Source organism: Polyodon spathula, unplaced genomic scaffold (assembly GCF_017654505.1).
Source record: "Polyodon spathula isolate WHYD16114869_AA unplaced genomic scaffold, ASM1765450v1 scaffolds_764, whole genome shotgun sequence".
In the NCBI taxonomy this organism is placed as follows: Eukaryota; Metazoa; Chordata; class Actinopteri; order Acipenseriformes; family Polyodontidae; genus Polyodon; species Polyodon spathula.
The window spans coordinates 879,503-900,571 of record NW_024472252.1 but is presented as its reverse complement, the minus strand read 5'-3'; the positions used below and the strand labels follow the sequence as shown (position 1 = coordinate 900,571).

The window sequence follows — 21,069 nt, the reverse complement described above, 5'->3', positions numbered from 1 at the left end:
AATGCACCATATTTGAGACACTCCAAAAACAAGTATCCATTTCAAAAAAAAAAAAAAAAAAAAAAAAAAAAAAAGACAGCGTCATATCACCAAAAATATCTCGTTTGTACTCGTGTTGGACCTCATTCTAAGTGCTCATATATAATCCTTGACTGCGTGGAGAACTCGCCAGTCCGTGGCTGTTGCGCAAGACACGCGTCACAGCTGCCTCCTCTCTCTGCTGCCCTCCAGATGCAGCCGTCGTTCTCCGTGCTGACAAACAAACCTGCCGAGGCAGTCGATTCGTTCTCGGCTCCTCCGAGTCACAGAACGGGAAGTTTAGCAAGTTCCATCGCTCTTATCTGGCATTCCAACAAAAAATAAATACTGACGCTGAGTCAGAAATACATTAAAACAAGAATTATAATATATTTTTTAAAAGGAACAACAACAAAAAAATCTCCAGAAAAGATTAAAACTATAAACCAGCAAGTCGAGTTTTCAATCCAGATTTTTTTTTAAAGGATATACACACTAGTTACGAATCCAGTGTAATTTGTTTAAGTACAGTGTACAGAAGAGGTGACAGATTCACACTCCCAGTCCCACCCACCTTGTCTGCTCTGCTGCGCTGATGAGGTTGCGTGATTTGTTGGGTATTTTCTCTCGGGCGCTCCACCAACGCGGTCCTGACCCCATAGATGATTACAAATATGCGCAGGGTGGGAGAGAGGGAGGTGGAATGAGGCGTGAGAGAAATGTTATGTTTACTTATTCGATCTTCTCCAATGGTTTCTCTTTTTGCAGACAGTTTTCCTTGACTCCGTGCTGCATGGAAAGGTTTGCTTTTCATTGTTTATTTTTAGGAATTACGCTGCTCCCTTTTTGAAGTCAGTCCGTCTGAATATCGTTAGTTCCATTTGGCTTTGCGCATAGTTCAGCAAGCAAAACCGGAGAGAGACCCCGACTCTCATCTGAATGCTGAAGTGTCCGTGGATGGCAAGCGTGTTCACGCGTGTGGAGGCGATACTAGCCTCTCCCGATGCTGGCTGTGTGACCGGGCAGGGGTGGAGGGATCTGTCTCAGTTTCACTGGACTACGAGACTAGCAGCAGCAACACAGCACCGAGCAAAAGGGCGAGGGTTTGGTTTGTTTGAAATTCTTCAGCTTGACAGAAATACCTGAAGAAGAGAACCATCCTTAATACACAGCACAACAACAACAACATAATAATAATAATAATAATAATAATAATAATAATAATAATAATAATAATAATAATAATTCTGCACAGACAGGCAGTCTGACGAGTGACTCTATTCCAAGCCCCAATGGGAGAGACAGATTTAAAGATATAGCCCCGGAAATGACTGCATTGCGATAGAAACTGTGATTGTATCAGTTAATTTACACATGCAACACAGTGTTAAACACAGAGGCACTGTCACAGGTAGGGTGCGTTATCAAATATTCACAGCGTTACTGGGGGAGCGCATTATTCTATCTCTATAACTGCACTAAGATGACTCGTTAATAAACAGTCACTGTGTAGAGATGCTGCTGGGTGGAATAATTCAGCTAACGCTTAGAAGTGGACGTGCTTTGCAATTAACCCCTTACCAAGTGTATGAGCGTGTTATCGATTTTCAATACAGGGCTGTGATATACAATACGTCACATGAACAAAATACAGTGTAGATAAAGTGACCTGCTCTATTAATCGATCAGTCCGAGCAGGTCAACCTCTGGATAAGCATTCATCATTTTTTAAAATAATAGGGTGTTTATTTGTGAGCGCGATTGTTTAATTTAACTCGTGTATTTGATTGATCGGTAATCTAATTAAACCAGCAGGCCCTACTGTTTTAGTTCTTAGGCTACGACACAGAGACTGCTGACACATCCCTGTTATGGTTTAATATTAGCGGATCTCGGTGGAGGGTGAAGGGCGGCGCTACAGCCAAGGTTTGGCTCTAGATGACGGATTAGAGTAACGAGGTGCCGGGGGTTTGAATTGTGGACAGTGTCACGCTCTGAGCCAAACTGATGAGCTGGGTGGATACAAATTCCACCTTCAAGTTGTTTTGAAAAATAGAAATGGTCTTATTTTATAGTTTCAACCTGGTCTTATAAGGCAAACACATTCTTAAACACCCTGAGAAATCTCGTTAGTCGCCCGCCTGCCGACGTGGAATTATAGGGTTCCCGTGAGGGCCATTCTGCAGTAAAACGAGGGAGTCGAGCACTGTGGAGAATCCATTGCATCTCTAAAATCCGCAGCCCTGAAACCTTCCCTGTGGTAATGCAAACAGGAGTGACATTACAGCGCGAAGACTGCTCCACTCAAACAAAGGGACGTGTCACCGGTATGAGTCACCGACACTGCTTTCCAGAGCAGCTGCCAGTCCAAACACCGCGCAGAAGAAGAGAGGGGAGCGCAGGAACTCTCCGTTAACTGATTGGGGTTACCACAGGGAGGCGCTAGACCACAGTGATCAGAGCAAAAGTGAAAACAGTGGGAAATCGAACTTTATATAGCACTTTAACTTATACACGAAATATTATTCAACTTTTTCATATTCGGTATATACATTGTATCTCTCCATGGTAGACTGCTGGCACATATTTGGATAAATCTATGTATTATTACAATGGTCCGCACTAATGCGCACATTGCAGTAGAATGCCTATATCAAAATCAGTGCCATGGTGTCTCAGTGTCATTTTTAAAGCTTTTCTCTATGGGCTAAAAAGAAATATTTTTAGGGGCTAGCAACCAGGGCAGTTGCCCGGTGCCCCAGGCCATAGGGGGTCCCACTAGGCGCAAACATTCTCAACAATTCTGAATACAAAATCGTTAGGTTTTAACAGGTACGTAAAAACAGTTACTGATCATTTAGTTTGCATTGTGAATATTTGAAGTGATTGGTTAATTTCGTATATGAAAGTCCTTTCCCCACAAAGTGGCGGTGGAAGTCCTCCAATGTGCGGGTGGGAGGAAGGAGGGAGGAGGGAGGTGTCGCCCCAACAAGGCTCTGGGGCTATGTAGGAAGTCTGACAGGGAATGGAAAAGCTTTTTGCTGGGCGTCTAAACGAGGAAATGAAGAATAACGACGGAGAACTCTTGCAAATGTCGGAGGATGTGCACAAGTCAGATGTAATTTAATAAGCGAGTGCCTGGGTGGAAAGACTCCTGGACTGTGAAACACTGGCCCAGGAGAGACAGATCCACAAGCGGAGGCTGCTAACCCGGTGCATTACAGGGCTGTATTTCTCTTAATTGCAATTTGGCAGTGCTATTGTGTTTAATGTCCACTGCGGGTAAGAACAGAATATATTCCTGGAATTGCAATTTTACGAGCACATGGTGTCTGTGTTCTTTATTGATTTGACCGGGAGGGTTGTTGTACCCTTGGATTGAAGCAAACAAACAGTTGAATTTCCTGTGCTGAATTTAGTCCCCCGATTATTGCACAGAGCTGCTGTTTGCGGAGATAATAGAATATTACTGAACCCCTGTTTATACCAGATCTGAACTGCAACTCAGGGCGCACCATTAAAAAAGAAAGCTGTGGAGAGGGACCTCCTAAGCAAAAAAGGGAGCGCCTTGAAAAAACTATTTGAGCTTGCGGTTGACATTCTGCACACAATGAATAGCATTTTCAGAGACTGGCAGACATGCAAATTCCAGTCTGGAATGGTTTAATATTTGCAACTCTGCATACATAAATACAGTGGCGAGAGTGAGGGAAGTGATTTCATTCACACAGCTGAGGTCAGTAATCCGTGTGTGTGTGTGTGTGCCTCGCTCTCTCACATGCACTCGGCTCCAACTTCATCTGTGCATTGGCAAGGCTAACCCTAACTGTGAGTTTAATTCACTGAGACTGAATCATTCACACAACTTCCCGACGCGGTTTATAATGCACTGTGCTTCATTGGGCTGGTGCGTCTGATTTTCTTGTAAGTTAATGCAATCTGCTACAATGCATCAGCATTAGCGGCCACGGTAACTCAAGGGGTTTGGAATACAGAACCGTGTTCCTGATATGGTAGCAATTCGGTAGCGTGCATTGCTTCAGTGCACTTGAACGGTAACGTGGGAACATGTACCATTCTAACATTGATCCATAATAAATAAGCAATTAATTGATTAATTAATTACCGATTGCCTCATTTATATAATACGTTTTTCATTGGTTGTGAGCTGTCTGATATTTGATTGGGAAACGGGATGCTTATCGCAGTGCCACTCCAAAGACAAGCCTGTCATTTGAACAGTCGGTTGCTGCTTTTAAGAAGTGTCAAACTTTACCAGCTCAGCTCAATTAGATTCCAAGAGAATCGACGACATCAGTCCCTCCTCCTGTTCTATTGTTTTCTGACTTGCATTACACGTCATTAGTCTGCCCCCTAGTGTCCGTCACAGGGATTGCGCGAACATTTTGTTATACATTATCATTTAATATCTGTTGTTTTATACATAAACAACTGAAATGTGTCTCTCTGTGTGGAGAACTTTGAATAAATAGCAAATATGAATACAATACATGTACACGCTACAGAAACAATAGTGTCACCACATAGAAATCCAAAGTTTTGGGGACAGGGGGTGGCGGTGTTTGTAAGAGCTACACAATAACTGGAACCTGTGCGCTCATTCGTTTAAATGTTCCTGTCCTGATCTCACGCCTCGCACTCTGCTGGATGCCGGTGGCACTATTTCAGATTGCTTTGTGCTCGCTTCGGGTGTGAGGTTCAGCCAGGCTCCGCTTCACAGAGAGAAGGACGGCAAACACCTCATTGAAATGCATCTTCACGATCCTGGGGGGAGCCTAGAAGAGCTGGAGCCACCACATGCAGCGATCAGGAGAAAACAACACAGCCCGAGCAAGCCGTCTAACAACAGTGAGAATTCCTGCCAGAACTTTAAAACGCAGTTTCTGTTCCCATGCAAAGCATTCGGCCATGAAGAGTCACCCAATGACTGTGTGAAGAAACCATCAAAAACACTTCCTTCATTTCATAACTTCAATAATACATTTGCATCACCCGTCTCTTTACTGCGCTGGGCCGGTGTTGCTTTGAAAGGCTCTTACTTCTCGTCTGTTTTGTTGCATGTTTAAAACTTATGAATTGCCAGCTTTGGAATCTAAACTTAATTTCTAAGCAAGCGAAAGAGGCATGAGCCAGCTAGGAGAGCCGGGTTCCAAGTTAGTAAGCTCCCCATTGAACCGAGATGTGCATTAGCATTGCATCGGCTCATCTGCAAAGCTTTATATGCGTGCCGTGTCATTATAGAAAAGAGACAGGTACTAACTTGCATAAGACATCATCTGAAATACCAGATAAAGGGCGTCTCGAAACCATTTAATACAGGATCAGGATATATATCTAAGGGAGGCCCTGGACTGTGGAGAGCTGTGGGAGAACCCCACCTGGAACACAATAGATACACAGAGTACTTTGGGATTGTGAGTGGGTTAGATCTCAGCCCAGCCGGATCAGTACTCCTTGGAGCTCCGATTTCAGAAGCTAAACATCGGTCAGCCTGCTTTGGTTTAGAATCAAGTCAGATCACAGAATTTAACCAGTAAAAAAAATGCAGTTGAGACCATACCAGCATTACTCGGAGCACTGGTTTATTTACAGCAATCCAGGTCATATGCAACGCAACCTCCTTTCGTCTGCTGAAATTCAGAGCTACAAAACCAACTCTTGAGAGTCTGCAATGCAGGTCAAACACAGCAGCAGCCGGTGAAATGTGCTCCAACTCATGTCTCGTTTGATTAGGCGATTTCTCCTGTGATTAATTTAATTGTTGCTTATACTGATCCCTGATTATTTGACTAGAAAGAGCGGTTGCAAAAGCGCTTAAGGCAATGCAATGAGCAGCGTGTACACATCCCGCTGATCTGAGTCATAGCACTTGGCAAACGGTGCTGGGTCCTCCCTTTTCGGTTCTACACACTGCATTTAAGTTGACTTTTACTGTAAATGTAGCCTACATGTTATAAACTAGGTTGTTAATGAGAACTAGCTGCTAGCTGGTCCAGTAAGCCTGGGGTGTGGATATATGTATGCTGCCTGTGTCACCGCGGTGTTTTTGCACTAACTGGTATTTACAACACCGCCGTCTGTCTGTTTAATTAATCACTGTGGAGATTACTGTACTTAGTCATATTATTTATCCCTTGAGCAAACACGGTTTTTCAACTCTGCATCGCTGTGGAAAAAAAAACAACTGCGTCTCTTCGCGAAAACTACGTGCGAATCAATTCAGTCGAAACTTTAGGGCGAAGGTTAGCGTCACAGGAAATACCTCACTTCCTGTAAGTAAGGTCAACTTTATACTGCCGTCCTTCAAAATCTATATTATAGTAACTGCTGAGAAAACGTTTATCATTTGTCATTCACAAAACAAACAAAAAAAAAACTGTCGGGTTGATAAGCGTTAGAATGGGTTGTTATTTTTAAACTGAATCCCTTCGTTGTTTGACCTTACCAACATGGCCGACTAACTCCCATTTCTCATTTGTTTTCATGGAATATCTGGGATACTCATATCCGGTAAGGTCAATTTCTCCACAGGTCCGCCATTTCAGTTTGTTATAAGAAGTTCTCGGGGAAATTTGATTATAAAAACTTTTTTTTTTTTTAAAGAAATATTAGGGATTTTTTTTTTTTTTTTTTTTACTGCATTCCCGATTAAATTAAGCGCACCTCGGCGGTCTGCGTTTGAGATCTGCTCGTTTTAACTGCAGGGCGGCGTGTGTCGTTATTTTTTAAACGCGCTCTCCCAAGTTAAAGTTTTTTGTATGACTTGAGCGCTGAGCCTGGAAAGGGAGAGTCGAAGGGAAGGGCCTGCGAAGCCGCGGTGTCGGAGTGCCAGCCATGGCCGGGAATTTCGACTCGGAGGACCGCGTGAGTTGGTACTGGGGGAGGCTAAGCCGGCAGGAGACGGTGTCCCTGCTGCACGGACAGAGGCACGGGGTTTTCCTGGTGAGGGACTCGACCACCATTCCGGGGGACTACGTCCTGTCCGTCTCGGAGAACTCAAAGGTGTCCCACTACATCATCAACAGCATCAACAGCAACAGACAGTCGAGCACAGGTGAGGACGGCATGGGGCACGGGTTCAGTCTCGGTGCAGCAAGATGGAAGTGCGCTGGTAATATTTTAAGCGGGTTACACACAGACACAGACACAGACACAGACACACACACACACAGACACACACACACAGACACACACACACACACACACACACACACACACACACACACAGACACAGACACAGACACAGACACTCACACAGACACTCACACTCACTCACACCTCCCCGATGCGGATTCTGCAGTTCAGATGCAACGAGCGTCCCGGATAAGTTTCGTTTTTTTAAACCGATTATCGCCGGGGACAATCTGGGACCAATTATTATCTCATTCCTGAACATTGCAGTCCACACTGCTGCACCGATTCGGGGTGATCGCATTGTATTATTATTATTATTATTATTAGTAATCTTTTTTTTTTAACAATCGCACATCGTACCCTTGGTGTATATGGTACAGTTGTTGAATACAGTACTGTAATAATAAAATCAGTGTTTTTAACTCGCAGTACCGTTGTTTTGCCGCATATGTTTTCACTGTAATGTTTAAAAGTATGTGTATTTTGCATCTGTCTACCATTTAAAAAGTTTACATTATCACGATGCAGACCTGAAGTGATTGAGTGAGCTATTTCACTGTACAGCAGTCGCCTGCCGAGTTTAATTTTCAGTCCCAGTACTGATTTGCCTATATCACCAAGCCAGATTAAATCGCCTGGTCTTGCTGATAACGGTGTTCCGCTTTGCAATCTCCATGGAGATCGGCTTTATCACATGGTATTAGGGTTTGGTGACTCATTTTATTCGTACACCCCCCTTAAGTGAGCATTTATTATCAAATGCATTTCAAAGTAACCAAAAATACATTCTAGTTCTTCTTAGAGGATTCGTTTTCAGTGAATGGGGATCTGGGAAAGCATTCAGCCACATGCAAATAAATAATCGGTTTAGCTCCTCGACCAGTTCGTTCTACACCATATTCTTAATAATGATTATCATGCAGGCTACGCGTGATATTAATCTTCAGTGGTAAGTCATATTTAATTAACAGTACTCTATGTAACAGTCTTCCTAATTATTGCCCAAGTTGATGCTTCACGGAATGGCGGTTGGGTGATCGTTTGACTGTTGCACACGCCTCGGGGTGGGGATGTAAAATATTCTGAAAGAAATCTTGAGTAACGATTTTAAAGTAAATATTCAGCAGCCTGTGATTCAGCTTTGCACAGCTGGTTCGTCAGAAGGACAAGCTGTGCCAGTAAGCTCGGTTATGTGTTTACCAATATGAGTCATTGCTCAGGGTTTCTCAATGCCTGCCTTATTTCCTACCTGTTCAGATGAAAGGTCTCTTGGGTGTGACTAGCATGGTGCCGTGTGCTCTGTGGGAGAAATCTTAACAGCGTGCTGCAGGGATGGAAAGACCTTGCAACTCCCTCTCCTAATTTATAAAATACTTGTCTGTTTGATTTTTCTTTTTCGGAGTTTGAGAAGTTAGAAAAGGAACGCCAAGCGTCCTAGAGTACGCTACTTGTTCCCAGAGACGAATCTTCATTCTCGGGTTGTTTTTCTAGCCCCTTGTTGAGATTTGCCCCTCAAACGATTAGCTGGCTGTGTAGAGGTCATCCGAATTGTCAGTTTCCCCCTTGTGATGCTTGAGTCTCAAATGTATTTTAAGAAGAACCCGTTTTGAACAAGCGCTCGGTTCGTCGTGTGCCTCCAGGGGTTAAGTGATTGCCTGCTGGAGAGGATCCAGGTAACTGTGGAGGGGGAAGCGGTTTACCACAGCAGGTCTGCACTGGCCGGACTGTTGGCATCTGAACGTTGTAGTAACACATCAGGTAGTAACAATGCTGTCAGGCAAGTGTTCTGTATTCACTGGAGTTTCCACGCAATTATTAGCCTATTGGAAGAAGCACAGCAGAGTTACATAATGATCAGGCAGCCGTGACCGACACAGGGCAGGCATCTCCATTGTGAAAACATACAGAGAGGGAGGAAATCTCTTTGGATGAGTAACTCGAACACGTCTGATTTTTTTTTTTTAAATCAATCTGGAGAATCGATGCAATATAACTAATGCAGCATGTGAATTAAAAACAAATCCAATGCTGCTTTCAGCTGCTCAAGAAGGATAGGCACCCGAATGCAACAGGGGTACACCTGAGGGGAGCCTTCAGACTGCTTCCCACTGCAGCGTGTCAAGGTGGTGTACTGACTGTGAATCTCCTGCTCACAAGCACAGTGATATAAAGGCTCTGCAGTTGCTTATGAGTAGATGTGAAGATTATACGAAGAGTTAATTGAGCTCAGTGGTAATTTTAAAGGGTGATCGTTTAGAATAAAATGATCATAATATGAAGGGCAAAAAAAAAAATCATTAACTTCTTTCTTTTCCCCTTCCTTATTTGTTTAGGATCAAGTCCCCCCAGGTTCCGGATAGGAGACCAGGAATTCGAGGCACTCCCCGCCCTTCTAGAGTTCTACAAAATCCACTACCTGGACACTACCACCTTGATAGAGCCCATTTCCAAATCCAAACACACTAAGGGGGCGCACCTCGCGGGCGGCGGGCCGGCGCTCTCCCAACGACCGGAGGAGGCCGAGTACGTGCGCGCCCTCTTTGACTTCCCCGGCAACGACGAGGAGGACCTGCCCTTCCGCAAGGGGGACATCCTGCGCGTGCAGGAGAAGCCGGAGGAGCAATGGTGGAACGCTGCCAACGCGGACGGCAGGTCTGGCATGATCCCCGTCCCCTACGTGGAGAAATACCGGCCCTCGTCCCCCACCGGGGGAGGTAACCAGGACGGACCACTCCCAGGCGGACTGGAGCCAGGGGCGTACGCCCATCCCAGCCTCAGCACTCCACTCCCCAACCTCCTGAACGGGCCTGTTTTTGCCAGGGCTATCCAGAAGCGAGTCCCCAATGCCTATGACAAGACGGCCTTGGCTTTAGAGGTACATAAAACTAGAGGTGGGGTGGAGGGGATTAAACTAAAGGGTATTTTTCTCTGGTATTTTGAGATGGGAGGCCGGGGGTTACATTTCTACATGCTGTTGCATAAACCGTAGGCTTTGGCGCTTAAAACTGGCCTTTCCTGTAGGTTATTCTTGCTGTGTTTTATGGGGAGAAAAAATCTTCAATGTGGAGAGCAATGGGTTTGTGTTGAATCAGCTCAGCGTTCCAGCTGAACAGTCCGTGGAGTTGTGGGATTTGTTATGGAATCTCCGGTGCCAGCAGTCAGGGTGCACTCTCCTGGAAACGGCTTTGATGGAAGGGAGGTTGCAGTTTTTTGAATGGCTTTTTCTCTGTTGTCATTATGCTGCAAATCCAAAGGGCTGATCTTTTTAAAATTGATTCAGTGCCCCAGTTAACTCCCCAGTGCATTGAGAACCAAATGCAGTAAGCAGTAATATGTATCTGAATGAAGCAGTCAGCAGTATTCTATTAAAGCAAGCTTCTCACAGTGGCAACTTGTTACTTCAATTGAAGTCGCTGTTGATCAATTAGATTGGCTTCAAAGCAATTGAATAATCACATCTCTAAATTACAAGTTCCGATTCCTTGAAAGGTATTAGAATTGCTTTTAAAAAGTCAACCCTGTCTGTTACTTTAAATCCCACTCAATTACAATACCGACAATCGCGTGAAGGCTTTGTGTACTGAATTCAACTAGCATAGACGAATGTCGCATACAATTATGAAAGTTATGCAGTTAGCCGAAAGGTTGTTTGGGCCTGCAGTCCAAAGATATGTTTTGGGTAAGCTTTTTGGAAGACTGTAATTATGCTGCTTATTACTGTATAATTGTTTGATGACTCGGATTTCATTTGCATGCTTCCAGGTTTGATTAGGACTTCAAAAGGTTGAAATCCTCAATTGGGCTGCTGTTCAAGAGCGCTTGCATGAACCAGCACTTCTTTCCAGGGTGCTGTTGCACACACTGTGAGGGAGGGTTGCACCCATTACCCGCCTTCTCCATGGTACTCGGACAGCTTTATGTAACTCCAGGCCACCGAAGACAAAAGCTCCCCGGGTTGCTCTTGAGCTCCTCCGCTTGGCGGTGCTCTCTAGTCAGGCTACGTCGTTGCTGTGCAGTAACACAGTAGCCGTCTTTGCTGTCGTATTTGGGAAGGTGCAGCTCTCATTACGAAGGGGTGTTTGTTGGCTCAGTTCTTGTGCAGTGCTTCATCTAAACAAGGAAACATTCGTTCAGTTTATAGCACAAATCGACCGGTTCCTGTTGCTTTGATTGGATGCATGTCAAGCATGTCAATAGGTCTGTACCATTACACTTCCGCAGAAACGGACATCGTTCTCTGGGTTCCATCTGCCTCCTGCGTATCCATATCTAATTAAAGAGATTCATTGAGACCGTGGCGGCGTTGGATAGCTGGATAGGGTTATCTACCTTGTATTCACTTTCATCCTTCTGCCATCGGTACTTCAGAGCAGCTTGTTGGCTTTCAAACTGCCCATGTGTGCGTGTGTTTATTATGCGGGTCTGTGTTTTAGCTTGCTTTTTTGAATCCTCTGAAGTTTGTGCTCGTACCGATTTGAAACTCCTGAAGGTCATTCTTTAAGATTCCTTGATGCTATATAGAAAACAGTGTACAAATCCCATAAGCACGAACGAGTGGCATCATGAAAGATGTCAAGGTGGAATATTACTTGTCAGGTGAAGGCTTGATTGTTAATGAGAATGCCTTTCCCAGCTCTTGGTATTCAGTAGAGTTGCGAAGATTGCCTGATGTTGGTGCGCTGTGCTTACTGACTTAGCAATACACCGTTCAAAGGGAATGTACAGGCATTTCTTACGCCAGGTAATTGAAAAAAATGTTCAGAAGCCACAGGTGGGCTTTCCTGTTTCACACAGCACAGAATTGACAGCAGTCCTCGGACCTTCCTGGCAGAAATTCAGCTGCAGACTCGTCTCGGGCCAAATTCAACAGGAAATGCTTTCTGCTGAAGTGCATTTCCTGACACGAAGTTCTTTAGTAAGCAATGACTTCCAGTCCGGGACAGCAGAGGAGTGCTGGCGCTGGTCCAGGACTGGGTTAGCATGTGGGCTGCACCCTTGCTGCTTGCACAGTCTCCTTCTCAAGGGTACATAGTGAGCCGTCATTCGGAATATTGTAGCTTTTAATACCGGCTTTTTTCATGCTTCTGTTGGATCAAGTATTCACGCTTCATCACCTAAATGATTTTAAGAAAGTTAAAAAGAAATTGGATGTTGTAGATCATTCATATCTTGAGAACATGTGGCTGGGAGAGTAAGCGAAGCAGTATTTATTGATGGTCTGCACTGTGCAGTACATAGGAGAGAGTTCTTTTACCTTTGCAAAACTCTGTCCCTGTGATGGGTTTTTTGCACTGAGGGCTGTATTCAGCACATTACAGTTCTGACAATTTAAAACATGTGTTTTGGTGGCTCATCACCATTGACATTTTTAAATATATAATACACCCCCAGGATGGATTGCCACACGTTCAGTAGAGCAGCGTTGCACGCACACGCAGCAGTAAGGAGCGCAGGAAGACGTTTAATCCAGCTCCCGCTTAACGCTGGTTTCTGCAACAAAGAACATCTTAACAGCTGTTTACAGTTCCCTCAGACAGAGCCAGCTCTTTGTGCTGCTGAAACTCCTCCGGCAGCTGCCTTGTAATTGTGAGATTTGCTTTGTCCTACAAAGTGGCTGCTGCTACTACCTGACAATGAGAAGAAATTGCTAAAGCCCGAAGCAAGGCTATTGATGGATAAACGGATCAGCCCGCTAACAAACCAGAGTATTTTGCAGGTTTTGATTGAAGTATTTTTTGCTTTGCCGTCCCCAAAATGGGTTTTGCCTCTGCTCTAGAAGTGCTCTGTACTGTAACACTGAGCATTAAAGTTTAAGCAGGATTGAAGTCATTGGGTTATAACGACTGAAAACCAAACTGATGTGCAAAGGGAGTCCACCGAAGAATGGATTGCTTCAGCTGTTCAGACCCATGCCAAGTTACAGTAGCGTTTAAGATCTGTTCAGAGACCTGCTGTGTGTGCCTCTCCTCAGCACGTTCTGATTGTAGAAATCATTACTGCATGATTAGGGGCTAGACGAAAACTACAAGGGAGGTGCTTCTGAGATTCAGAGCACCCAGTAATTAAAAGGATGTCTACTGGAGCTGCTTTGTTTTTGCTTAGCTTTCATTTTTAATTCTTTCCCCATTTATTGTTTGCAAACATTGTTTCTGTGTGGATTTCATGAGGTTTGGGATTGTAAAGAACTGAGTTGAAAGGACCTCTCTAGTTGTTTTTATTTGCTTTATTCCAAGCCGTTAGGTGACTTTGCTGCTCATTGCACTGGTTAGATTACGTTGAGGAAAATATGTAACATGATTTACAAATTCCCGAAGAGCCTCTTTGAAAGAGCCTTTGATTCATGTCTGGAAATTCCTTGTCATCAAAATTCATCAACTGGGCTTGTGGTCAAATTTGTATTGTCCAGGGCTGCTTTTTCTTCTTTTTCTTGTTGAATTAATTGAAGTTTTAATAAATTAAAATGTAAGATGCATTTGCCTTGCCTAGATGAGTGAGTGACACAGTCAGGAAAAGAGTAGGTTTTATCCGCTTTGCAGTGTAATGACCTCCCCCTAGTGGCACTGATTTGAGGTTGCAGGTGGAATTGGAAATCATATTTGGTTTGTGTAACCCCCCCCCCCCCCCCCCCCCCCCCCCCCCCCCCCCTGCTAAACTGGAACACAGCATGCTGATACATTACAATGTACATAGTTTGCATTGATTCCTAAAATGTAAGAGTTGCTCTCCTTGGGTCTCAATTCTAATGTATTGAAATGCAGTGAACTGAAGTGATCCCGAGACCGGATTCACGTCCGGGGGTATACTAAAGTATTTTAAAGTGTTTGTCTTCCTCCCCCAGGTTGGTGACATGGTGAAGGTGGAGAAGATCAATGTGAACGGTCAGTGGGAGGGGGAGTGCAAAGGCAAACGCGGCCACTTCCCCTTCACACATGTGCGGCTCCTTGACCAGCACAACCCAGAGGAGGACTTGAGCTGAGAGCAGCTGGCTGGGACCCGCCTTTCCACCCACATCATCCCCATCACAGTCACCCCACTGCCTGATCCGCAACAAGTCAGCTGTGTCTCTGATCCCTCTCTCCTTGTCTCCCTGGGGCCCGTATTCAGAAAGCATTAGCGTGCTGGTAAAGGCATAGGCCGGGACGCATTTGAAGATTCCCCTTAAAGGATCAGGAATCGGGGACTCGGTTCACGTTAAACAAAATTAGATTGAATTCGTGTGTGCAAAGCTTGGTGTGAAATAATGCATGTGGCTCGTTGCTGTATTACATACATGTGAACTTTCTTTAATTAACTTTGTGGGACCCCTCTAGGGAGATGCTTTCCCCTATTTGTTTTCTTCATTTCTTATATTTGAATATATTCTGATTTAAAGTAATCTCATACACAGTGGTGTTGGGGCTGGCTTAACAACCAAGGCACACGGGCAGATATCCGTGCAAGCAATGCCATGCCTTAGGAAAGTTCATATGATATGATGATGTGGGTACTGAGACCCTAATGCTTTCTGAATCTCGTGTTTCATCCCCTCCTCCCTCCACCCGCCCCTGTTGCATTGAATCTCTTTAAGGACTTACGACAAGCAAGCTAGGATTGGCCCACTGTTCCACTGGATCCTGAAGAGCTCAAACCTGACCCAGGTACTGACGAATAAAGACGTTTGCCAGATTATATCCGCTGTTTCAATCAAACACTAGGTGATGTTTTTCCCCCTCCTGTTTCTAAATGGGTGCATCTTGTAGTTCATTAAATATGAGCGGTATGAGGGCTATGTAGATTTGCTGATGTGTTTTAAAATATATATTCTACCCCCTGCTCCAGTGTTGACTCTATCTAGCACCATTTTGGTTTGCTACCCTTCCAGTAATGGCTCACGCCTGCTTTAAATTCTCAGTAGCAGCCATTTCTTTTGTCACAATTGGTGGGGATCATCCCACATCTGCTCATGACGTCTGTACCTCAAGGTGCACACAAAGCTGCCCTGGGAGGAGCAGAGAAAGACTTTGGCGGCAGGTGAAGATTATGTAATTCCGCGCCATTAGCTGAAACAGCATGACCGTGGCAGACACACGCTCTCGCTGAAACTGATTGAGAAACGGTTCTGCTTCTCTGTGTTAAAAACACTTGCCTGAATACCTTGCAGCACAGAAAACGGCATCTGCTGACAAGGACTGTCGTCGGAAGACTCGCAGCAGGCAGGCCACCGGGAATAAAGCAGCCCGAGGCTTTCTGAATCTGGCCTGCTTGTTTCAAGAATCTCAAATTTATGGGGCAAAAAAAGTGCAGAGTAATGAAGACTTGACTGGATTGTGTAATCAATGCAATGGATCTGAATGGAGTAGACATTGCAAAGAGCTGTAAGCATTTAAACATACATTACATCATATATTCACACCCTTTATTTTATTTTCGTAACCCAAGTTAGCCTGGACACTAATTTGAATTAGCTTAAGCTGAAAATGATTTAAGTTGCTTCTTGAACAGATTTTCTCTAGTATTCTGTGTTGCTCTGATAAGTCTCTTTTAAAATCCGGTCTTTAGAATATTCAATTGCCAACAAACACGAAACTCTCCTGGCGCTGCCCTAGACTCGACCCAGTACTGCAGTGCAGATTTGAATGAGAATTAACTGCAGCAGTGCTGCACCCGTACACTTTGTTTGTCTTTTTCTCGGTGTGTGTGTTTGCAATCCAGCCTTGCGTTTCGAGGACTCCTCCCTGTGTTTGCATTGCCCCGTGTTGATTCACTAACCTTTTATTAAGCATTAATGTATCGCTGATTGCAGTGTAGGCCAGTGGGTCTCGGTTCCAGCTCCCTCTGGCTCTGATGCAGGGTTTGGCAAACTTGGCCCTTCCCATTAAACCTCTACCCAGATCCTGAAGCAGTTCACCGTTTCATTTTCATCGGGTTCACAGATCTTGATTATGCACATGAATGTATGTTGGTTTAACAGAAGTAAAGCTGGTTTCATACACCTGGTTAGCGTAGATTGGACCCAATGTTGTGCCTATAGCTAGTGTAGTCCAACATGACTATAGTCAGGGGCTGTGAAATAGGCTTCTGGCTGTCTAACCTGTACCTATAGATTCAATTATATTACATGTGCTGTTGAATGGATTATTGGGGAGTTATGTGTTTTTTTTTTTTTTTTTTAATGATTGCATGAATAAATAATAAATGAATACATGTTAAATTCCTTTTATTTGAACCCTGGACTGTTTGTTGCCACCAGGAGCTGGAGTAGGGGCAGCTGATCTAGGGGGTGCTTCAATGTTGCACCTCAGGGTTTTTATTCTCTCGACAGCATCTCAGAATTGCTTGTGTGTGTTTTGAGCAGGCTGAGGCTGGAGCAGTCTTTTGTTCTAAGCAGGCCTTTTCCAGTGTGTCAAATAAACCTCTGTAAAATAGTGAGTTGCCTCTACGAGCTGCAGCTTCTGCATATCAATGAAAACCACAGGAATCATGTGATCGAGCCACCTTTAGCTAGAGCAGTCTGTCTCAAATGCAGTATCATGCAACTCCATCTCTCTCTCTCTGCGTCTGGCAGCCTGGATGAGAGCTGTAAGAGAGCGGCTTTTGATCTTGGGCAGTCGGTTCACTTCCAAGTGATACGACTGGAATGGGGAGAAAAAAATGGACACAGAAGAGCACGCTTGTTCTCCCGAACGGTTTGGGGGTTCCGGGTCGTACGCAGAGTCTCTCTGCCTTCGGGTTTTACCTTCATCTGTTTCTGATCCCCCTTTCCCAGCGGATCCGGTCTAATTTGATGTCTGTTTAGCTGCTGTTGCTTCTTTCATTCGTCACTGTCGTGGACATTTCCAGACACTGCAGCCTGCAGGGGGTTTGCCAGTCTCCTAAGCAGCACAGTCTACATCCTCTTACTTGCTGAAAGCAGCAGCAAATTCTGCCTCATTGTCCTGACCGCTGTGCCGTTTAAAATATTTTAAAAAGAAATGTTGGCGGCAAATTCTGTGTTTTTTAAAATGTTGAATCCCTTTTTTCTTGCTCTGCTTTTGTCTGTGTGCTTTTGTGTTCGTGTGCGAACTCCCTGATCAGTAGTGTTTGTCATCATCTGTGTCTGCATCACTACAGTACTGACGCAGCAAAAAAAGCATCATCGCGAATTCAGAAACTTCAGTAATTGTAAAGGGGTTCTTGTAAATAGCACTGCTTGTATAGGGAAGCATTGATTCATTTACAGTGTTACAGGAGGCTAGAATACGATCTTGACAAACTCTGTAGCGATTGATGAAATATATAAAGCAGTACAGTTCTGGAAAGGGTTGCGTTGGCATGGTCTATTTGTGTGGATCGGTTTCCTGCCGAAAATATATGCAAATGCCTATGATATCCGTCTGTATATATTTTTTTTGGAATGAGTATTCATGCGATTGCATCCATGTGCTAAACCACCTGATCTAAACTATCTCCTGCAGTATAACCACCTGCATCCATCTTCAGCACCACTGGAGCCACACTGAACCACGTTACAAAATGCTGCTATTCAGAAAATGGTACATTTCATCTCTGACTCTTAACGTTTTGGACTCTAGAATACTGTTTAAAATGAGAACCCGCCCCCACAACATGGAGTACCACATTTTGTGGATCCTGGATAAACGATGGTCCCTCTTTGACCCGGGTCTCTGTTCATTCTGTCGATTTTGTTAGATTGTAATTTACAAACTAGACCTAATTGGAGGGGAAAAAAAAATCAGTAAGAGCAATCAGTCCTGTTCAACCTATTGGTTATTTTACTGATGAATTGATTACACGCCCAAAGAATTGATTCATTGGTGCTGCCTCTGTCTTTGAGTGTCGTTCTCAGGATATAAATTACACCTGCAGATGCCAGCTCTGGATTCAATCTAAACAGGAAAAATACATGCTAGGTATCACCTGGCAATGCAGGCCTGCTCCATTAACCTTGTGCAAATTTCATATGGCACTGAAGTATCACTCGCCACTGTTAAAACGAATAATCGAATCCAGTTGAATCGCGCGATCGAGGTTCTGAATTGTAAATTACGGGAAGGTAACCCTGAGATAAATAATTCTATAGTTTCAGCGTTGGATACCGAAACACTGAAGAGAGCCCATTTAATATATAGTTCTACAAACTGTTAGATTGCTGTTTTGAGTGGAGTTGTCTTTCCTAGACCTGTATATAGGTCTGCAGTGTTGAAAGCACTGACTGGAGCTAGCAGAACAGAAATACTGTAAAGTACAGCCTTACTGTTTTACAGAAATGTGTAAATGTTTATATGGAGGTTACATATAAAAGGTCTCTGGCGATGAATCAGGTTTTCCACCATATATGCAAAGTGGAGTCTGCTACAGACCTCTGGACTCGCGAATGGAGGAGTCTGATCAGTTACACAGAGTCCTTCTGTGTTCTGTTTGGACACCAGAACATGTTTAGCAGTTCGATGTTTTAAAGGGCAGAATTGTATAGAAACGCTGCTGATGCGATTTTGCAATCTCAAAGCGGTATGAGTCTGTAACAGCAGTTCTGGGGTGCAGATTCGATCAGGCAAATGTTTTCCTTGCTAATTAATTACAGGAGGAGAGTTGGGGCAACTGCCTTTTGACAAACGTTCACACAAACCTTTGCTTAGCTGAACACAGCCCGCTATTGAGAAACACTGGTGTGGATTGTGACATCATGCTCTTTTAATGAGCATTCTCAACAATGTGACATCACTGTCAGTAGATCCCTCAACAGTGAAAAACCCATGTCTTGTGTGTGTGTCAGGCACATGTTCTGTTTCATCCTTGGTTCATCAAGAATGAGTCTGCAGGGGTTACTATAGTGTGTTACCATAGCAGACAGCTGTATTTAACACTAGTGTTCACGTTGGATATTGTGATATATGAAATCCTAAGTAGAGCCCAGTCCTGCTGTGACGATTACAAGCCCTGTCCCAGCTCAAATCATTATTGCGAGGCTGTGTTATAAGATTGTTGCTTTGTAAGCTGATCAAGTGATTTGACTGAGAGTGAATGAAGCGGTTAGCAGGTAACTCTATATATTAATGTGGGGCAGCACGTTTGTTTTGAAAGGTGTTGAATTTATAGGACTACTCAAAGAGAAGGAGATGTGATCCCTTTTATTGGACTAACTAAACAATAATTAATCACAAGCTTTCAAGACCTCGATGGTCTCTTCAGGTGAAAGTGGAATTATTTTTTTTCCTACTTTCACTTTGAGACCTTTTGAGGTATTGAAAGCTTGTGTATTAATTATTGTTTAGTTAGTCCAATAAAAGGTATCACATCTCCTTCTCTTTGTCTATCATCTCTGGACTAATACGGCTACCATTTCATCTATACTCAAACACGAGGTCAAGGGTAACTGTTGTGCCATGGAAACTGCCTGGAGCTACTTTGAGAATTACGTGATTAGGATACATTTTCTTTTGGAGTGCGTGTGTGTGTTTTTAACTGTTAGACCACTGGTAAACATTTGTTGTTCAACATAAATGTGATTTGATTCAACACATAGAACTGTCTTGCTTTAAGATGTCAGTAATTATAGCATCTAGTCCAACATTATGATCTAAATTTGATTTTGTCGACTTCTTCAATAGCAGGAGTAAAAGATCATGAAACGTCAAAGTGATGCAAATGTCAAAACGTTAAGCAGAGTGTGTCTTAAAAACCCAGGTATCCACGAGTGGTGCTTGGTCTGATTCCAGATAGAGAGGCTTCGCTGTTTCTCTGTGTGTGATACTGACTGTGACTCGTCTTCTCAAGTGAAAAGGAGGAACCCAACAAAATAAACCGCAGCAGATTAACTGTACCGCCAAACTATTTCAATGCAAATGGAGTCGCAGGCAGTTTGCCAAATGTTTGGATGTGACCAGTAACATTGACCTCTGCGAGACATGAAATAAAGCCAATCGCTGGGCTTTCCAGTATGTCAGCGAGTCATAATCACACCCTTTCAACATGGAAAATCAAGCCCTAATAACTGCTGTCCTTTACACAATTCCTCGTTTACATTGGGGTATGTTATATAATGAACACCCAGCCTATTGCTTTCCTGTTACATGTATGTGTATATCAGAAATGCTTCATACAGTCTGTCTGGTCAGTGGCACGTCTGTGTGTAAGCAAACTTGGTACACCCCCCCCAAAAAAAAACGAGCTGGGGTGTTAACGATGAACAGCATGCATTTGCTTTGTTTGTTTTGTCATTCTTCTAGTTCTGTTGATGATTTAACAGAGCGTTGCTGATAGACTGCATTTGAACAATCCACGGTATCCACAGTGTTAAAACCGGGCCAGGTTAAATGTGTCCCTTTCTGACCGGCCGCACCCCCACGATTTTCTGCCCAAGTAGTCGTCTTCTTTTTCTTTTGTTTTTTAATGATTCTCATTTGTTGTTCATGTTATGCATATGTTTTAAATTCTTATTTTTGTAATGTAACCCTGTGTAATTTCTTTTGGTTTTGGGAGGGGGGCAATTGCAAATAGAAATCGTGATTTATATTAACATGAAGATGTGCCATTGTATTATAACCCTATATATTCCTTCATGACGGTTGAAATTGACTTTGTATTTTCTGTAGCATGTAATGTATGTTTATAATATATCTAGCAAATAAAGCCAATTGACAAATTAGCAGTTTTTGTCCGTTTTGAGTCATCTGTAAATACTAATGTGAAGCACCGCATTCTTTCTCCCCAGCCCTCACTTATTTTAAACTCCTTGTCACTGGTCTCCTTGTACTAAATCAAGGTAACCCAGAGATTATTTCTCACAAATACAATAAAACCTGTCTAATCCAACATCGCTCGGGACTGGGGAATTATGCCGGGTTCTGCAGTGTGGTTGTTTACAGAAGTGCTGTTAGATCTAAGGTATAAATAACAATCTGTTTGAATACTCAAGCA

General features: G+C 43.7%; 1 protein-coding gene across 2 annotated transcripts; it reads left to right on the top strand.

Annotated features, from left to right (window-relative positions):
* Positions 1 to 6,397: 6,397 nt before the first annotated feature.
* crk (v-crk avian sarcoma virus CT10 oncogene homolog) lies at positions 6,398 to 20,797 on the top strand. 2 transcript variants are annotated; one of them, XM_041241189.1, is made up of 3 exons: positions 6,398 to 7,150; positions 9,507 to 10,048; positions 14,012 to 20,797. In XM_041241189.1, the coding sequence occupies exons 1-3, from the start codon at positions 6,874 to 6,876 to the stop codon at positions 14,147 to 14,149; spliced, it is 957 nt and encodes a 318-aa protein (XP_041097123.1). In that variant the 5' UTR covers positions 6,398 to 6,873; the 3' UTR covers positions 14,150 to 20,797. The 2 variants fall into 2 exon arrangements, with proteins under 2 accessions (XP_041097123.1, XP_041097124.1); XM_041241190.1 differs by having other exon boundaries at positions 6,417 to 7,093.
* Positions 20,798 to 21,069: the final 272 nt, after the last annotated feature.

Bases quoted from the DNA above. Each gene is read 5' to 3' on its own strand.
- crk (XM_041241189.1), top strand. From the start codon at position 6,874: ATGGCCGGGAATTTCGACTCGGAGGACCGCGTGAGTTGGTACTGGGGG. The intron at 7,151-9,506 runs GTAATATTTTAA...TTATTTGTTTAG, and splicing joins AGCAAGATGGAAGTGCGCTG to GATCAAGTCCCCCCAGGTTC. The intron at 10,049-14,011 runs GTACATAAAACT...TTCCTCCCCCAG, and splicing joins AGACGGCCTTGGCTTTAGAG to GTTGGTGACATGGTGAAGGT.